The sequence below is a fragment of the Salvelinus fontinalis genome, chromosome 1 (genome assembly GCF_029448725.1).
Source record: "Salvelinus fontinalis isolate EN_2023a chromosome 1, ASM2944872v1, whole genome shotgun sequence".
Lineage (NCBI taxonomy): Eukaryota > Metazoa > Chordata > Actinopteri > Salmoniformes > Salmonidae > Salvelinus > Salvelinus fontinalis.
Window position 1 is genome coordinate 10,512,965 of NC_074665.1, and position 14,022 is coordinate 10,526,986.

At 38.7% G+C, this 14,022-nt stretch overlaps 1 protein-coding gene across 1 annotated transcript; it reads left to right on the plus strand.

Annotated features, from left to right (window-relative positions):
• The first annotated feature begins 2,340 nt into the window (after window positions 1-2,340).
• On the plus strand, window positions 2,341-7,901 carry LOC129814349 (CDGSH iron-sulfur domain-containing protein 1-like). The gene is made up of 3 exons (XM_055867468.1): window positions 2,341-2,565; window positions 5,595-5,797; window positions 6,076-7,901. Exons 1-3 carry the CDS (start codon window positions 2,535-2,537, stop codon window positions 6,163-6,165), a joined length of 324 nt encoding a protein of 107 aa, XP_055723443.1. The 5' UTR covers window positions 2,341-2,534; the 3' UTR covers window positions 6,166-7,901.
• The last annotated feature ends 6,121 nt before the right edge of the window (window positions 7,902-14,022 follow it).

A 14,022-nucleotide genomic window follows, 5' to 3' on the forward strand; every position in this document is an offset into this window, starting at 1 on the left:
GTATGCATGGGGTCATTGTCCATTTGGAAGACCCATTTGCAACCAAGCTTTAACTTCCTGACTGATGTCTTAAGATGTTGCTTGAATATATCCACATAATTTTCCTACCTAATGATGCCATCTCTTTTGTGAATTGCACCAGTCCCTCCTGCAGCAAAGTACCTCCACAACATGATGCTGCCACCCCCATAATTCACAGTTGGGATGGTGTTCTTTGGCTTGCAAGCATCCCCCTTTTTCCTCCAAACATAACGATGGTCATTATGGCCAAACAGTTCTGTTTTTGTTTCATTAGACCAGAGGACATTTCTCCAAAAAGTATGATCTTTGTCCCCATGTGCAGTTGCAAACCGTAGTCTGGCTTTTTTTATGGCGGTTTTGGAGCAGTGGCTTCTTCCTTGCTGAGCGGACTTTCAGGTTATGTTGATATAGGACTCGTTTTACTGTGGATATAGATACTTTTGTACCTGTTTCCTCCAGCATCTTCACAAGGTCTTTGCTGTTGTTCTGGGATTGATTTGCATCTCTAGGAGACAGAACGCGTCTCCTTCCTGAGCGGTATGATGGCTGCGTGGTCCCATGATGTCTATACTTGCGTACTATTGTTTGTACAGATGAACATGGTACCTTCAGGCGTTGGACCAGACTTGTGGAGGTCTACAATTTTTCTTTCTGAGACTTGGCTGATTTCTTTTGATTTCCCCATGATGTCAAGCAAAGAGGCACTGAGTTTGAAGGTAGGCCTTGAAATACATCCACAGGTACACCTCCAATTGACTCAAATGATGTCAATAAGCCTATCAGAAGCTTCTAAAGCCATGACATCATTTTCTGGCACAGTCAACTTACTGTATGTAAACTTCTGACCCACTGGAATTGTGATATAGTGAATTCTAAGTGAAATAATCTGTCTGTAAACAATTGTTGGAAAAATTACTTGTGTCATGCACATAGTAGATGTCCTAACCTACTTGCCAAAACTATAGTTTGTTAACAAGAAATTTGTGGAGTGGTTTAAAACGTGTTTTAATGACTCCATCCTAAGTGTATGTAAACTTCCAACTTCAACTATATATATTTTTTTTTGTAATATTTTTTCAACTTTAATTTAGACAGGGGGTCACTATTCAGACCAGGGTCTCATTCTCAGTCCTGTGAACATGAACACACAATTTAACCTTTATTTAACTAGGCAAGTCAGTTAAGAACAAATTCTTATTTACGATGACGGCCTACCCCGGATGACACTGGGCCAAATGTGCGTCGCCCTATGGGACTCCCAGTCACGGCCGGATGTAATACAGCCTGGATTCAAACCAGGGACTGTAGTGATGCCTCTTGCACTAAGATGCAGTGCCTTAGACCACTGTGTCACTCGGGAGCACGAGTATACAGCCAGTACAGAGAGAGGGTCTGCAAAATTGTTGGATCACTAATTAATACAGGAGCTGAGGTACTGCTTTTTATTTATTTTTTTAAGTTGCCAATGCTGGGCTCTTCTGGTATTCAGAGACTCCCATACATAAAGTTATATATATCCATATATATCAAATAATGTGATTTAAAAATATATGATCATATTTAAAACCCACACAGTGCTGTGAACAAGTATTTGCCGCTTTCTAAATTTTTTCTAATGCATATTTTTGACACTGAATGTTATCAGATCTTCAACCAAAACCTAATACTACAGTAGATAAAGGAAACCTGAGTGAACAAATAACACAACAATTACATACTTATTTCATGAACAAAGTTATGCAACACCCAATGACCCTGTGTGAAAAAGTAATTGCCCGCTTTACACTCGATAACTGGTTGTGCCACCTTTAGCTGCAATGACTCATACCAAACGCTTCCTGTAGTTGATCAGTCTCTCACGTCACTGTGGAGGGATTTTGGCTCACTCTTCCATGTAGAACTGCTGTAACTCAGCGACATTTGTGGGTTTTCAAGCATGAACTACTCGTTTCAAGTCCTGCCACAAAATCTCAAATGGGATTAGGTCTGGACTTTGACTAGGCCATTCCAAAACTTAAAATGTGTTGCTTTTTAAAAATGTTAATTTAGACTTGATTGTGTGTTTTGGATCATTGATCATTGAATATTGTTTTTTTTAACATTCATTTTAAGCACCATTTCTCAATGTGCTCCACCTTTATAATATTATATATTTTGTATAAAGTAGCAATTTTCATTAACTTAGATTCTTCCCCTGATGTACTTGTAATTTTGTGACATTATTTTGACATTATGCACTATGCAAAGCTGCAGAAATGATTGATTTCGTCTCATACGCATAGCGTTTTACCACAGACTTTTATTTTGAAGGCAAAATCGGAAAGACGGTATTCTTAATGTTGCTGCTGGGACACTAATGTTGCTGCCATAACGCTAACATAGTTAGCTGCGTGTTCACATTTTCTAACTAATCTAAAATATGTGCCATTTACTACGCAGGATTTGAGCCATACCGATAGTTTGCTACACCTTCTCCACAAAACTGCCTTTGATCAATCGTATAGTTGCAAGCCATGAGTTCCAACAACGTTTCCCTGTCAAAAGGTAAATATGCCATGCTAACTAGCAAACAAGTTGAAGCTAGTTTATATTAGCTACCTTCATAGCTAACGTTACGTACTTAGCTACGAGAAAACTTGTTATTTAGCAATATTTCAGAAAAATTTGAGCTAGTTTATGACATTGGTTAATGTAATCTGTAAATGTTTTGACGATGGCATAATAGCTAGCATGCCTGTCATTTTGTAAGACTGCGACCTTGACTTGTTGCCTCCTGTTTTGGCTAGCCAGGCAGTTACTAAAGAGTTCACATAACCCTTTTCCCATAAAAAAAATATTAACGCGCTAGAACTGATGCGTGTCAAGAAATAACTGCGACAAAACGCTCTGGAAAACTGTTTAAATTTACTCTCGATGAACTCGCTCGGAAGAGGTGGTTTTAACTAAATTATTATTTTATTTCGACTTTGTTTATGGAGAACCGTATCAAGCGATTTGCGGGTTTTGCTGCGCCATTGGATATTTGAAGTGGAAGTTAGGGAACTCCCTCTTGCGCTTCTAATATGGGGAAAAGTTCACAATGAAACGGACATTAAATAAGGGCAATGATACATTTGCATCTGGCCATCACATTAATTTCGATGCCATTCTAGGCTATAATAGCCTGCGTTTGATACAATAAATATGTTGGAATGGCGAAGTGACCAGAGTCATACATTGCAAATCAATTTTTGGCGCTTGTGTATCCTACCTGGAGCTGGCAAATGATTTAATAATTAGCCTATAACTTCAGTTTATTGCTTATTGCTGTTGTAGCCTTCTGTTATTATGCGATTATTAATGCCCAAGTTTAGTTCATTCAATTGGAAGTTATCAATTGTGATCATGGTCACAGCTCGCCTCTTGCAATTTGCCGATCAGCTGTTAAAATGGTTGCATTAGATTGACAGAAACAAATCAGTCAGATTAGGCTAAAGTAAAAAGCCAAACACTGGCTGTTGTTGACAAGTTTATTCAGTTCATATTCATATTATTCATATTTGATTCAGTGATTGAAATTAAGACCCCATCATCATTAGCCTATTCCAGGATTAATTTATAGGCTATTAGGCAGGGTATCTCAGGGTTTCCCAAAATCTGACCTGAGATTTCGAGATCCTCTATCCTGAGACCCAAACTCATCACTAAAACTCTCCTGTCGGATGTAATTATACTTATGCGCAAAAAGGATTACAGTTAAATCGACATCCATTGATGGAAAATGATGTGGCGAATTATCTTTTCTCCTGCAACATTTAGCATTTCATGTCGCTACAGGTTACGTCGACATTCCTTCTTAATTTCGCTCGATAACATTATAGAAAAAGGGGTTCATATGAGGCCGAGAAAAGTATTTCTCTGTAAGGCAGGGTTTCCCAAACTAGGGGTCGTGACTTGATTTGAAATGGGGTCGCGAGAGAAAATGTGTGCATGGTTCATAGAACCGGGCTCATGCCGGTATCCTGTAGCTTCTACATGCGGTTGTAATAAACAGAGCAGTTTCTGTTTTCTTCCAACAAATGTGTCTCTTTTGAATGGTTTATGCGACAAAATATTATGACCCCGTAACTGAAAGGTAAGACTCTCAGGAACACATGCATACACACTCTACTATGCCGACAACTCATTACAACTGAGTGCACAAGACCAGGCAATAAATCAGACTGGGGGGAAATATAACTTCTACACAGAAGATCTTACCACGTCATCTTCTGAACCTCCCAATACATTTCAGATGCATTTCAGATTGAAATACTGTCAATAATACCAGGAGCCTGCCTCCCGAGTGGCGCAGCGGTCTAAGACACTGCATTGCAGTGCTTGAGGCGTCACTACAGACCCGGGTTCGATCCCAGCCTGTGTCGCAACCGGGAGACCCATGAGGCGGTGCACAATTGGCCCAGCGTCATCCGGGATAGGGGAGGGTTTGACCGGCCGGGATGTCCTTGTCCCATCGAGCTCTAGCAGCTGGCTTCCGAGTTAAGCGAGCAGTGTGTCAAGAAGCAGTGCGGCTAGGCAGGGTCGTGTTTCGGAGGACGCGTGTCTCTCGACATTCACCTCTCCCGAGTCTGTACGTGAGTTGCAGCAATGGGACAAGACTGTAACTACCAATTGGATGTCATGAAATTGGGGAGAAAAATTGGTAATAAAATAAAAATACCAGTAGCCACAGCAGCCATTATGGAATGGCACATTGCGTTGAACAAAGGAGCTGATTGGCTGACCCTGCCATTCCAAAATGGCTGCGGTGGCTACTGGTAACTAGCATGAGTGTGAAAAGGGCAGTTTTCCAGGAAAACTAGCAGTATTTCAATCTTCTCGATGTGTCAGTGTGGATAAAGATAAAATGTGGAGTACAATGGCATGTCCCACCCCTGCATTGAGGTGTTTTTCGTCCCCTATCTCACACCGGCTCCACAGTGTCCTAATGATTGCGTTCCGACCTCCGTGCATCTCAGTGTAAACAAGCGTAACGGAAGGGTGGGTATCTTCTGGCAAGCAGCCACCATTCCATTCCATTAAATGTATCAACGTTAAAGCAATCAAATGTGACAACTGCAAGGTATGGATTCTTTACAGAGGCAATGCAATACATTAGAATGTATTCTTCTTATTAAAGTGTGGTTGGAGCCCTACCTAAACTAGATACTGGATCAGAGTCTGAAGTATTTTTTAAAAACATTTATTTAACTAGGCAAGTCAGTTAAGAACAAATTATTATTTACAATGACGGCCAACCAAAAGGTCTCCCGTGGGACGGGCTGGGATTAAAAATGTAGGACAAAACACACATCACGACAAGAGAGACCACACACACTACAAAAAGAGAGACCTAAGACAACCATACAGCATGGCAGCAACACATGACAACAACACGGTAGTAACACAACATGGCAGCAGAACAACATGGTAGCAAATCAAAACATGGTACAAACATTATTGGTCACAGACGACAACACAAATGACACAAAGGTAGAGACACCAAAACATCACGCAAAGCAGCCTGTCTTAAGTTTCTGTTTTATGATTTACAGCTGAATTGGTGGCAGCCATCGGCGTGACTGCAGGAGCTACAGCTGCAGGCATCCTCCTCTTCCAGTACTTCTCCAAGGGGTCAGGGGTCAAGCCCAAGGTCAACCTGGACCTGCAGAAAGACGACCCCAAAGTGGTGCATGCTTTTGACATGGAAGATCTCGGGGACAAGGCGGTGTACTGCAGGTGTTGGAGGTCCAAGAAGGTAGGTCTCGCTGTCGATCTGATACTCTTTGTTTGATTTAGGTTTGATGGAAATTAAGCAGAGAGAAGTATTAAGACTTGGCTCCTATACATGAGTCATGTCTTAACCACTAGAAATACATAGACACGGCATGGCAAGATGTGGTTGTGAGGAATCAGCCAACTAAAACAGACTGTAGGCTAGTAAGGCTAGTAGTTATTACTTGCGTTTTTGAACAGGAAGAAGGCAAGGAATTTTAAGATGTATTTAGTCTATTCTAACAACTTTTCTGGCCCTAGTTTCCCTACTGCGATGGCGCTCATGCTAAACATAACGAGGAGACGGGGGATAACGTCGGTCCCCTCATCATGAAGAGAAAGGAGGCCTGAACAATCAATCATCCATCCATTTGATTCCATGACTGCCGCTGCTAACATACGGACGCCAACAAGTGCTCTTCACTACAGAAAGGATGGCAGAGGTTTACTTGACACGTGTACACTTGGTATTTACTCCGACATTAAACGGTAACAGTCATTACGTTACTCTATGTTAATAACCAAATAATCACTTTTTTTGGTTGTAATTTATTGATTGATCGAAGCAACACTTATCACAGGACCAAACAGTTATACAATATTGTTGAAATGACTTGTAATAATACCTAGAATGATGGTAGATAATTTCAGTGTGATTATCGAGGAAACAGGGCTGTGAATGTACTGTAATATAAAGTGCAGGGCTGGTTGTGTTTATTTAATTGAGCTTTGGTCTCTGTGCGTTATGTGATTTTCAGAATGCAAAGACTTGCTTGTATGTTTGATCAATGTCTGCCTTCCCTTTTTATTTTATTTTTTATATATCCCATGGAGATGTATCGACATCACAACGCTGTATCCGTCCCATTATGGCGTCTGTGAACACACGGGCAGCGCCATTGAGGCTATCTCCATTTTGAAGTAGTTAATTTTCTTCTTCTACTACTTCTATGAGTTAGTAAACAAACTGAAAGGGTGTATATACTCCCATCTGGAGGGTGTTGTTTGAACAGGTATAATAAAGTCCAGGTTGGTGATTTTACTGCCACCTGCAATTCTGGAATGTTTACTCCTGAGTATAATTCATTGGCTGATCCTTCCTCATGACTTGGATGGAATTATGTGATCCTTCCTTAACCCGTAGGAAGTCGACTACTTCAAAATGGTGAAAGTCCTCAATGGCGCTGCCCATGCTTAAACAGGCTTTTGGAATACAAGAGTCCTCTAATCATACTGTATGGTTGATACTCAGGAGTTTTTCCTGACCACGGGACCTGATCAGGGATATCTCTGGACCTTTTTATTGGAAGCCATAACTATGTACTTTACATAGTTGTAGTCCATATAACCATAACTAGGGCCCAGAGTTTTTCCATGGTCAGGTCATGTGGTTGGGAAAAACGTCTGGTCCTACTGAAGCGTTGTCAGGGAAACGGTGAGGTATGATTTGATTGTTTTGATTCAACTTATCAAATTGTGTAAATGTTGTCAATTTTCAATGGATTTGGGAGATAAAGGTTCTGCAGGTTTCTTAGTTGGAGATGAATCATTGGGAAGGATTGCTTTGTTGCCCAAAGTGTGTTAACGTTGAAGCAACAAGTCTAAACTTGTTCTATACTACATACCAATTGGATTCCTGGGTTGTGTTCAGTAGGCAAGAAACATTTGTGGAATGTAGGGAAACTAGGAGGTAGCCGACTTGAACATGATAAATACTCAGTTTTGTTTTTAAAAAGGTTTTGCTACGGTTTACCCTACTGAACACAGCCCTGTACTAAACACATTTAGTAGCTGAATCTGAACTTTTCATGCAGCACTTCTGCCAACCAGCTCATTCATTCACACCCAAGGGGTGCACATTTTGGCTTTTGCCCTAGCATTGCACAGCTGAATCAAATAATGAACTTAACATCAAGCTTAGATTATTTTAATAAGCTGTGTAGTTCCAGGACAAAAAAAAATAGTGCAAGGGGGGGGGTAAGAATGTGTAGGTAGTGTGTACTCTCTGTGTGACCTCTGATTTCCTCAATATGTGATTTTATCAAAATCCATCACTTATCTATCAATAAAAAAACAACATCAATGTTCCTCTAGTGCTCTAGACGGTGTGTTATTTTCCAAATGCTGTGAGCCACTTCACACCAAAGTAATGTATTAGATTGATTTTAATTGAAAGGTTCAATCAAAGGGATTTAATGGAAAGAATATGAAGCATATTCCTCTCCCCAAAAGGTGTTCTCATTCACAACTCCATCTCTGGTGATGTGTAGGCAAAAGGGTGTGCTCATTCACAACTCCATCTCTGGTGATGTGTAGGCAAAAGGTGTGCTCATTCACAACTCCATCTCTGGTGATGTGTAGGCAAAAGGTGTGCTCATTCACAACTCCATCTCTGGTGATGTGTAGGCAAAAGGTGTGCTCATTCACAACTCCATCTCTGGCCGATGTGTAGGCAAAAGGTGTGCTCATTCACAACTCCATCTCTGGCCGATGTGTAGGCAAAAGGTGATGCAGACCTGGATCAAATTCGTTCAAATGTGTTGCACTTTATTAGGTATGCCTTGGTAGCCTACAATCATTACAATGGAAATAGATGTGAAAGTGGAGTCTTGCCTTGACGACCAGTTTCAAAACCAAGGACAGCAACAATTTCTTTTGACCTATGATTTTAAACTTATTGATTCACTTTTAAATCTCTCTATTTCTGTGTGTGTGCGATTTTGGGCATGGCATGCATGGGTAAATCTGAACACTGTCTTTATTTTTTTTTATTTTTTTTTTAACAGTTGGTGGAAGTTGAAATATAATTAATGGTATAACGGTTAATGATAACTACAGATGGTGTTAATTCAAGGGTCTCTATATCCAACCTTTAATGGTGCCCTTCTTAGATTAATTTAGATAGGATAACCAAATATTACATTTTTTTGTTTAACCTTTTGTTTAACTAGGCAAGTCAGTTAAGAACACATTCTTATTTATAATGATCGCCTACCGGGGAACGACAGATTTTTACCTTGTCAGCTCGGGGATTCGATCTAGCAACCTTTCGGTTACTGGTCCAAAGCTCTAACCATTAGGCTACCTAAATCAGATCAATTAATTATTCTAGTAATTCATCAGTAAATTATCTTGAATATTAATTAGCCAAAAGTCACAAGGTCGTTGCGTTGTCAACAAGGAACCTGCAAGTAAGCATTTCTCTGGACAATGTATACCATGCATATCCCGTACATATGACTAATACAACTTGAAACTTGAATTAAAGGGTAACTACACTCAAAAATCAAAATGCCTTAGGTTTTTGCCCAGACCTCAAACGTGGTCTGCTGATGTGGTTTAAGCATTGTTGTGGACAATGATGTTGTTTTTCTGTCTTTCTATTGAAAAATTGTGACTTTGAGTGTGAAAATCAGATTTTTTCGGGGGGGAAATCAGAAACCTGTGAATTTCTGACTCGGTTGACAGGGTCATTCATCTATTATTTCAATAGTAGGTTTACTGTTAGCCTACTGCACAGACCTGACTGAAAGACCAACATGGGATTGATCATTTTAGGTCATCAGAGTGCATGTCACTGTTCGTGACAGATTTTTCCACACAGGGCACAATTCCTTGACCGGGCAGGCCGTATATCGGAGTGCGTGGACATCGACTCTAGGCGGTTAAGGACAGAGCCATAGATACGTTATCTGTAAATGCCTTTGGCGTGATCTTATCACCACAATGGTGGAATTGTGTTTTACTGTCTTCTAAGAGCTCTCAATTCTCAAAAATCAGGAAGCAGAACTTTCTAGATCAGGTGACAAAGCAGAACAAAGTATTTAGCTGCTGCTAAGGATGTAGCATGTGACACATTTTTATGTTTCTATAGTCGGACAGGATTTAGAGATGGATCATTGACAATGGACATTGTCTGTCCACGTAAATCGTTTTTTTGTTTTCTTATTAACTTTGAACTCTAGTTGAATCAATTTAATGACTCATGTATTTCCAGTAGTATCAGGGTATAGTGCTGCTCTTTGGACTTTTAGATTCTACTAAGCTTATAGGCATAGTTACTCGCTCCAGTCCATCTATGGAAATTCTCTCTTCGTCCTGAATACTGCTAATAACACACTAGTAGTCTATACTGCTCCACTTTTAACCACATGGAGGCTCATTGAGATGTACCCTGTCCTTTGGTACAGACCTGCTGAGTACCACTAATGATATTCTTGTGAGTGATTGATAGTTGTTAATTATAGCCGGACAAAGTGGGTTACATAATGGATGATAAGCGTATCTATACTGTAACCACGTTTGCTTCATTTTGTATTGCATATTTACATTTAATGGAACAATTACGGCCGCAATTAATGTCCATGAGTTATTCTACTGTCCAGTCTCTCTTTGGGAAAGGCTGTTATAGTTCTGGTTATTATAGTTCTAGTTATTATAGTTCTAGTTATTATAGTTCTAGTTCTGGTTATTATAGTTCTGGTTATTATAGTTCTAGTTATTATAGTTCTAGTTATAATAGTTCTGGTTATTATAGTTCTAGTTATTATAGTTCTAGTTCTGGTTATTATAGTTCTGGTTATTATAGTTCTAGTTCTGGTTATTATAGTGCTAGTTCTGGTTATTATAATGCTAGTTCTGGTTATTATAGTTCTGGTTATTATAGTTTTGGTTCTGGTTATTATAGTTCTAGTTCTGGTTATTATAATGCTAGTTCTGGTTATTATAGTTCTGGTTATTATAGTTCTGGTTATTATAGTTCTGGTTATTATAGTTCTAGTTCTGGTTATTATAGTTCTGGTTATTATAGTTCTGGTTCTGGGTATTATAGTTCTAGTTCTGGTTATTATAGTGCTAGTTCTGTTTATTATAATGATAGTTCTGGTTCTTGTTATTATAGTTCTAGTTCTGGTTATTCTGGTTCTGGTTATTATAGTTCTAGTTCTGGTTATTATAATGCTAGTTCTGGTTATTATAGTTCTGGTTATTATAGTTCTGGTTATTATAGTTCTGGTTATTATAGTTCTAGTTCTGGTTATTATAGTTCTGGTTATTATAGTTCTGGTTCTGGGTATTATAGTTCTAGTTCTGGTTATTATAGTGCTAGTTCTGTTTATTATAATGATAGTTCTGGTTATTATAGTTCTGGTTCTGGTTATTATGGTTCTGGTTATTCTGGTTCTGGTTATTATAGTTCTAGTTCTGGTTATTCTAGTTCTGGTTATTCTAGTTCTGGTTCTGGTTATTATAGTTCTAGTTCTGGTTATTATAGTTCTGGTTATTATAGTTCTGGTTCTGGTTATTATAGTTCTGGTTATTATAGTTCTGGTTCTGGTTATTATAGTTCTGTTTCTGGTTATTATAGTTCTAGTTCTGGTTATTCTAGTTCTGGTTCTGGTTATTATAGTTCTAGTTCTGGTTGTTCTAGTTCTAGTTATCATAGTTCTAGTTCTGGTTATTATAGTTCTAGTTCTGGTTATTATAGTTCTAGTTCTGGTTATTATAGTTCTAGTTCTGGTTGTTCTAGTTCTAGTTATTATAGTTCTAGTTCTGGTTGTTCTAGTTCTAGTTATTATAGTTCTAGTTCTGGTTATATAGTTCTAGTTCTGGTTATTATAGTTCTAGTTCTGGTTCTGGTTATTATAGTTCTAGTTCTGGTTATTATAGTTCTAGTTCTGGTTATTATAGTTCTAGTTCTGGTTATTATAGTTCTAGTTCTGGTTATTATAGTTCTAGTTCTGGTTATTATAGTTCTGGTTCTGGTTATTATAGTTCTAGTTCTGGTTGTTCTAGTTCTAGTTATTATAGTTCTAGTTCTGGTTATATAGTTCTAGTTATTATAGTTCTAGTTCTGGTTATTATAGTTCTAGTTCTGGTTATTATAGTTCTGGTTCTGGTTATTATAGTTCTAGTTCTGGTTATTATAGTTCTGGTTATTCTAGTTCTAGTTCTGGTTATTATAGTTCTAGTTATTATAGTTCTAGTTCTGGTTATTATGTTCTAGTTCTGGTTATTATAGTTCTGGTTCTGGTTATTATAGTTCTGGTTCTGGTTATTATAGTTCTGGTTATTATAGTTCTAGTTCTGGTTATTATAGTTCTGGTTCTGGTTATTATAGTTCTGTTATTATAGTTCTGGTTCTGTTATTATAGTTCTGGTTCTGGTTATTATAGTTCTGGTTATTATAGTTCTAGTTCTGGTTATTATAGTTCTGGTTATTATAGTTCTGGTTATTATAGTTCTAGTTCTGGTTATTATAGTTCTGGTTCTGGTTATTATAGTTCTGGTTATGGTTATTATAGTTCTGGTTATTATAGTTCTGGTTATTATAGTTCTAGTTCTGGTTATTATAGTTCTGGTTCTGGTTATTATAGTTCTGGTTATTATAGTTCTAGTTCTGGTTATTATGGTTCTAGTTATTATAGTTCTGGTTCTGGTTATTATAGTTCTGGTTATTATAGTTCTGTTATTATAGTTCTGGTTAAATATAATGAAATGCTCAAGAGTAATGGACAACTGGAATCTTACGATCAAATTTGATGTCATTGTCAAATGTCATATTCGATGGCTCAGCTCACTCTAACAGCACAAATAAACCACAAATTAGAAGGAGGAATTGGATGGACATATAGTTGGAGGCGGCGTTGCAGGTAAAGCTTGAAGAAAGGTTATTTATTGGTTGATTATTGGTCCAATGTTGATACAGTTTTATCGTTGTTAGACAAAATATGTTAACTCGTTAAAAAAAAAAAGAAGTAAAATCATAAACAAATGGAACAATGTTCAGAATTGTCAAAAAAAATCTACTACAACCAAATATTTTACAGAAACATACAGAAAATACATCCTGATTTGCAACGTTCAACATGTTCAACTCGGAACTATATCTGCCACTTGTTCCATTCAAAACATTTTAAAGCTTTTACTATTAATTAATTTTCTCCTAATAATTAGAAACACAATTCAAATAAAATTACTGAATTAAGAGATTCATTATTAAATGTATATATTGTTTTATTTAAGTAGGCAAGTCAGTTAAGAAAAATTATTTTTTTACAATGACGGCCTACCCCCGGGCCAAGCCCTCCCCTGTCCCGGACGACACCGGGCCAATTGTGCGCCACCCTATTGGACTCCAGATTACGGCCGGTTGTGATACAGCCCGTAATCGAACCAGGGTCTGTAGTGACACCTAGCACTGAGATGCAGTGCCTTAAACCGCTGTGCCACTCGGGAGCCACAAATATGAGGGAATAAAATTACTACTGAATCAATTTGTCATTTGGATGAATTAACACTTTAATCAAACATACAGTATATCTGTACTCAAAGAACAAACACCTTCACAAGGCATAAATAATATTTATATCATGAATAATGATGAAGTTGATTGGTACTCACCAGTATTCTGTTCCTGAGCTATAGCGTTAGTAGAATGAATGATGAGTGTTACTGAAGGATGAGAATGAATGGCGAGTGTTACTGAAGGATGAGAATGTGTGCTCTGTCTTTTATACCATCTTTCTGAAACAGGGAGACAACCCCTCTTCTACCTATGCAACAATTCCGTTGACGTTGGCTCACATGCTTCAAAAGCATGGATGATAACCAGGATGACAGTGGCGAGTGATTACTAAGACATGTAGTTTCGTTTTTGCAGGGTCAATACTAGTAAATGGGCCGACTTGCTAGTCGTTATGCTTTTCTTGCTATATAAGCCAGGTTGAAGGTCGCTGAATCATACAAGTAACACAAGTTAATTGGGGCCACTTGGCACACCTCTACAGGTAGAGGAAACAAAGGACTGATGAGTGTGGTGGTGGGGGGGAGGGGTCTTATAAGGCTTGGTAAATCAGTTTGAAGGTCACATTGTGAGCACCACAACATAATTAACTAAATGAACATATGAAGATTTGAAGTAGACTATTTATTTTGCAATCCCAATTTTTCAGCAGCCACCCAGGGTCACAGACACCACCCAGTACCACAGACACCACCCAGGGTCACAGACACCACCCAGGGTCACAGACACCACCCGGTACCACAGACACCACCCAGTACCACAGACACCACCCAGGGTCACAGACACCACCCAGGGTCACAGACACCACCCGGTATAACAGACACCATCCGGTATAACAGACACCACCCGGTACCACAGACACCACCCAGGGTCACAGACACCACCCAGTACCACAGACACCACCC